This window comes from Nicotiana sylvestris, chromosome 7 (genome assembly GCF_000393655.2).
Source record: "Nicotiana sylvestris chromosome 7, ASM39365v2, whole genome shotgun sequence".
In the NCBI taxonomy this organism is placed as follows: Eukaryota; Viridiplantae; Streptophyta; class Magnoliopsida; order Solanales; family Solanaceae; genus Nicotiana; species Nicotiana sylvestris.
The window spans coordinates 74,118,110-74,124,281 of record NC_091063.1 but is presented as its reverse complement, the minus strand read 5'-3'; the positions used below and the strand labels follow the sequence as shown (position 1 = coordinate 74,124,281).

At 41.9% G+C, this 6,172-nt stretch overlaps 2 protein-coding genes across 2 annotated transcripts; one reads left to right on the top strand and one right to left on the bottom strand.

Annotated features, from left to right (window-relative positions):
• The first annotated feature begins 533 nt into the window (after nucleotides 1-533).
• LOC138873316 (uncharacterized) lies at nucleotides 534-1,306 on the top strand. The gene is made up of 2 exons (XM_070151770.1): nucleotides 534-902; nucleotides 1,007-1,306. Exons 1-2 carry the CDS (start codon nucleotides 534-536, stop codon nucleotides 1,304-1,306), a joined length of 669 nt encoding a protein of 222 aa, XP_070007871.1.
• A 3,633-nt stretch (nucleotides 1,307-4,939) lies between these two features.
• On the bottom strand, nucleotides 4,940-5,494 carry LOC138873315 (uncharacterized). Its single transcript, XM_070151769.1, has one exon. The coding sequence runs from the start codon at nucleotides 5,492-5,494 to the stop codon at nucleotides 4,940-4,942; it is 555 nt and encodes a 184-aa protein (XP_070007870.1).
• Nucleotides 5,495-6,172: the final 678 nt, after the last annotated feature.

Below are 6,172 nucleotides of genomic sequence, written 5' to 3'. Positions count from 1 at the left end.
TTGCATTAATAAGCACATCTAGAAAATTAAAGACATATTTCTAGTGTCACCCCATATGTGTGTTAACTACTTATCCTCTTCGAAATGTTTTCACAAGCCCGCATTATCGGGCCGATTGACCAAATGGGTCGTCAAACTTGGCAGGTACGATATCAAATATCAACCCCGAACGACCATCAAGTCTCAAATCTTAGCTAACTTCGTGGCTGATTTTACACCAACCCTCGTACTCGAAGTGGAAAAGGAACTTCTACTAAAATTAGGTACATCATCGGGGGTATGGATCCTCTTCACAGACGGTGCCTCGAATATGAAAAGGTCCGGGCTTGGCATTGTTTTGAAGCCACCTACAGGTAACACTATTAGACAATCTATCAAAACTTATAGGTTGACTAATAATGAGACCGAGTATGAGGCCATGATTGCAGGTCTCGAGCTAGCTAAAAGCTTGGGGCAGAAGTCATTGAAGCCAAGTGCGATTCTCTGTTGGTGGTAAACCAAGTAAAAAAAAGCTTAAAGTTCAAGAGGCTAGGATGCAAAGATATTTAGACAAGCTACAGGTAACATTGCATCGCTTCAAGGAATGGACTCTAGACCATGTACCTCGGAGGCAAAATAGTGAGGCAGATGCACTTGCAAACTTGGGGTCATCAGTCGAGGAAGATGATATTATCCCTGAGACTGTCGTCCAATTATCAAGATCTGTGGTCGAGGAAGTTCATACTGAGATAAATTCTACAAGTTTGACTTGGGATTGGAGGAATACATATATTGAATATGTGAAAGATGGAAAGCTCCCATCGGATCATAAAGAGTTGAGAGCTCTACGAACCAGGGCTGCTAGGTTCACATTGTATGAAGATGGAACATTATACAGAAGGACGTTTGATGGACCATTGGCGGTATGTTTAGGGCCGGGGGACACCGATTATGTTTTACGAGAGATCCATGAAGGCACTTGTAGAAACCACTCTGTCGTTGAGTCTTTGATTTGCAAAATTATTAGAGTGGTTACTGGGATAACATAGAAAAAGACACTAAGGAGTTTGTCAAAAAATGTAATAAATGTCAAAGGTTTGCACCGATGATTCATCAGCTAGGAGAGCAACTTCACTCAGTCCTGTCCCCATGGCCTTTCATGAAATGGAGAATGGACATCGTCGTCCCTTTACCAATGGCCCCATGTAAAGCTAAATTCATTTTGTTTATGACTAACTACTTTTCTAAGTGGGTGAAAGTACATGCCTACGAGAAGGTCAGAGAAAAAGAAGTTATTGACTTCATCTGGGACCACATCGTGTGTTGATTCGGGATAACTGCCGAAATCGTATACGGCAATGGCAAGCAATTCATTGGCAACAAGGTAACGGAGTTCCTCGAAGCACACAAAATAAAAAGGATTTTATCAACACCGTATCATCCGAGCAAAAACGGACAGGCCGAGTCAACAAATAAGACTATCATTCAAAACTTGAAGAAAAGGATGAACGACGCTAAAGGGAAATGGAGAGAAGTTCTACCCAAAGTTCTTTGGGCATATCGAACAACATCGAAGTCTAGAACGGGGGCAACCCCATTCTATTTAGTATATGGCTCCGAGGCCTTGATTCCAGTCGAGGTCAGGGAACCCATCGCCAGATTTTGACATACATCGGAGGAATCAAATCACGAGGCTATGAATACTAGCCTCGAGCTATTAGATGCAAAATGAGAAGCTGCACTTTTTGGATGGATTCACAGAAGTAAAGAATCTAAAGATACTATAATATAAGAACCAACCTTCGACACTTCAGAATCGGGGATTTAGTTCTAAGGACCATATCGAGTCATCGGAAAAGGATCTTACAAACTTGGCACGATGGAAGGCGAACAATTGCCAAACAATTGGAATGTGTCACTGCTCAAACAATATTATTGATGAGGTATGACCTTATCCTCTTTTCCATTTGTATTTAACGCTAACTCATTGTAGATGTTCGATCAAAGACTTCGAGGGAACCCTTCTACACTAAGACCTTAGGTTTTAAAGCACGTGTTGCACTCTTTTTCACTTAGATCGGGTTTTATCCCAAATGATTTTTTCCTGAGAGGTTTTTAACGAGGCAACAACTATGTGCTACCTAAGGAGAATTCAACAGTATCCAATGCTTCTTTTCAATCAACCTCGAATATTGGGGGGCATCACCCTCGGAGGCTATATTTTCGAGAAAAATACTTCACGCCAAAGAGGGACTCGATAGGAAATCTTTGTAATGGGCCAAACAGTCAGATGAACTGTGTCCAAATAGAATAGCCGAGCCCTGAAGGCAAAATATATACGCGTGTATAAATTATTCAATGAGGCATTCTTTGTATATCAAACACTTTATGTCTCAAAGAAATTTGCTACTATACGAGCTCCATACTTGTGATTCTCTATGAGAAATGGCTCAAGGGCCAAAATACAAACACACCTCGAATAGTCGGGGACTGTCATCGACAATCAACACATTCAAGTTGTCTAAACTCGAATTCATAAGACCTTAAAGAGGCATCCCCAACGTAAAGGCCAAGGCCATCATACTCGGGGACTGACATTTCGAACAAGTTGGAAATGTTATCGGGAAACAAATCCAAGAGACACATCCAAAGGCTACGACCATATTAAAGGATATTACCAAAATAACGCAGCTCGGAGACGTCCGAATTCTGCAATAAAAATAGGCCTTCGAATTCTCAGAATATCGATTAAATAAAGGATACCCTTGGCAAAATAACCAAAGATCTTCGATAAAATCAGCCTTCGAAAAACCTTAAGAGGTATCGAATTATTCAAATACAAACTTGTGCTAAGGCACAAAAAACAAAGGGTTCTGATCGACACTAAACCCTAAAAAAACCCACCCGATTTGATTCCATGAAGCCGAGGAATTTGCCTAAGCCAACCCCGAAGGCACATTTTTCGGGGTTAATTTTTATGTTGTACTTCCTCAAGATTTCGAATGTTTCCTGCAAATGAGTCAAATGATCCTCTGCGCGTAGGGACTTAACTAACATATCATCAATTACCTATCTGTTCCTCGAACATTTTGTTAACTAGGCATTGGTATGTAGCTCCTGCATTTTTAGCCCGAAGGGCATTATGTTGTAATAATAATTTCCATACTTGGTGATAAATGAGGTCTTCTACGGATCTTCTGTGTTCATCTGAATTTGATTGTACCCGGATAGGCATCGAGAAAGGTAAGGATCTCATGGCCGGCTATGGCATCAATCATGCAGTCGATTTTAGGCAGTGGAAAAGAGTCTTTAGGGCAGCCTTATTTAAATCCTTATAATCTACGCACATTCTAAGTTTGTTCCCTTTTTTTGGGACTACAACTACATTTGCTAACCACTCAGGGTACTTTACCTCCTGAATGGACCCTATTTTAAGAAGTTTAGTTACCTTAGTCTTTATGAATGCATGCTTCACCTCGGACTGGGGCCTTCTCTTTTGCTTCACCGGTTTAAATCTGTGGTCGAGGATCAACTGGTGAGTTGTTATTTTCGGTGGGATCCATGTGATGTCTAAATGGGACCAAGCAAAACAATTCATGTTATCAATAAGAAATTGAATGAGTTTTTTTCTGAGTTTGGGGGTTAGCCCTGTTCCCAGGTATACCTTTCGTTCGGGCATATACTCGATTAGTATGACCTATTTCAGCTCTTCGACCGTTGACTTGGTTGCATGTGACTCTTCGGGAAAAATGAAAGTTCGAGGAGTAAGGAAATCCTCTTCTTCTTTTTTGATTACTTGTTTCTCCGATTCGGTCGAGGTTGGGGACGGTGATTGCTATTTGGCCGTTTGCTTATCTTTGTTGCTCGTTTTTTTAGCTCGAAAGTGTTGATGCTGGTGTCACCTCATCGATTGCAAACATTTCCTTTGTTGCGTGTTGTTCCCCGTAAACTGTTTTCACACCATTCATTGTTGGGAATTTCATCATTTGATGAAGGGTCGATGGTACTACCCTCATGTTGTGGATCCATGGCCTCCCGAGTAGTGCATTATATCTCATGTCGCCTTTGATGACATGGAATTTTGTATCCTGGATGGTCCCAGCCACGTTCACCGGTAGGATTATCTCTCATTTCGTTATTTCACTTGCCATGTTGAAGCCGTTTAGGACTCGAGATGCAGGTACAATTTGGTCCTGCAGGTCGAGTTGCTCTACAGCCCTTGATTTGATTATGTTTGACAAACTACCGGGATCCCCAAGAACACGTTTAACTTGAATTTTATTTTACAAAATAGAAATTGTCAGGGCGTCATTGTGCTGTTGAGAAATGCCTTCCGCTTCTCGTCATTGAACGATAGGATGCCCTTGGGCATATAACTCCGAGTCCATTTTTTCTTGTAATCGACACCTTGGTACGTTTGATAGGCCCTTATGGAACATCGACCCCACCAACTATCATATGAATTACATGTTGTAGCTCTTCCTACTCATTATTTCTATTGATGTCTCTTTCTCTGAAGTGATTCTTAGCTCGATCACTAAGAAACTCTCGAAGATGACCCTCGTTGAACAATCGAGCTACCTCCTCCCTGAGCTGTCTGCAATCTTCGGTCCTATGGCCATGTCTGCCATGATATTTACACATCAAGTTTGGATTTCTTTGAGAAGTATCGGTTTGTATAGGTCTGGGCTGCCTGGTGTCTTTGATTCTTCCGATAGTCAATACGATCCTCGATGCATCGACACTGAAATTATACTCCGATAATCAAGGTGCTTTTGCGGGATCAGTATGTTAATCAAAACCATTCTTACTTATAAGTCCCCGAGAATTTTTCCCTCGATCATTTCTTCGATAATTCCGAGGAGGATTGAGCCCCAAACCACTATTTCTTTGATCTGCGCCATATGGCTGATATAGTTCTCTGTTCGACCTCGGTTCCTTGTCGGTATACCTCAGGGCTTTAACTGCCAATCCGTTTGGATGAATTGAATCCGAGGGGCTCCAGCTGGTCATCCTCAACCCTGATCTTCGATTGATAACGATTATGCACATCTGCCCAAGTTACAACTGGATATTCAATCAGATTTTGCTTCAATTGTCGTAACGCTATCGAACTCCACTCATTCAACCCTTGTGTGAAAGCTTGAACGACCCAATCATCCGTAACTGGTGGCAACTTCATTCGCACCATTTGAAATCGGGACATGAACTCCCTCAGCATTTTGTTATCCGTTTGTCTTATCTTGAAAATGTTGGATTTTCTCGTTGCAACTTTTATGGCCCTAGCGTGAGCCTTCACAGAATAATCAGCTAACATGGTAAATGAATCGATGGAGTTCGGTGGCAAGTTGTGATACCAAACCATTGCTTCATTTGATAGAGTTTCCTCAATTTTTTTCGACAAAACGGACTCGATCTCATCGTCTTCTAAGTCATTTCCCTTTATACCGCATGTGTATGTAGTGATATGTTCATTAGGATCGGTGGTCCCATTGTATTTCGGTATATCCGGCATACAAAACTTCTTTGAAATGGGCTTTAGAGCCGTACTCTAGGGAAAAGGCTTTTGCACGAACTTTTTTGAATCCAAACCCTTTAAGATCGGGGGTGCCCCTAGTATTTGATCAGCTTGGGAATTGTATGTTTCCACTTTTTTGTCATTATCTTCGATTTTCTTTTCTCCTGACTCAATTCTTTTATTGAGCTCCTCAAGCATCTTCATAATCGTAGGATCAACCCCTGATCCACTACCATTTGTTCTTTCCGGCACTGGCCTGGTAAGGCGAGTGATTTCCGGATCGACCACACTCGGAGTTTTGTGTTGACTCTGAAGCTGAGAAATAGCAGCCTATTGAGCCTGCAATATCTCAAATATCACCTAAAGACTAACTCCACCGTCTCTTACACTCCGAGTTCCTTGGCCACCAGTTCGGCCTTCCCTGTGCACACTTCCTCCGGGGTTCGCACCTAAATCCGCGTTCAGAGCAATGTGTGAACTGACATTGACTGGCTTGGCAGCAGGCACTTCCTCAGGGTTAATCGGTGACACACTAACTCTTGGAGCAATTACGTTGTCATTTTCCCTTTGAAATACAAGATCGTCACTACCATGTACGAGCGCGTTCTGTGAGTTTGACATGTTTTACCCTGAGAACAAAGAATCTTTGACAAGAATAAGTGTGAAAATAACGTG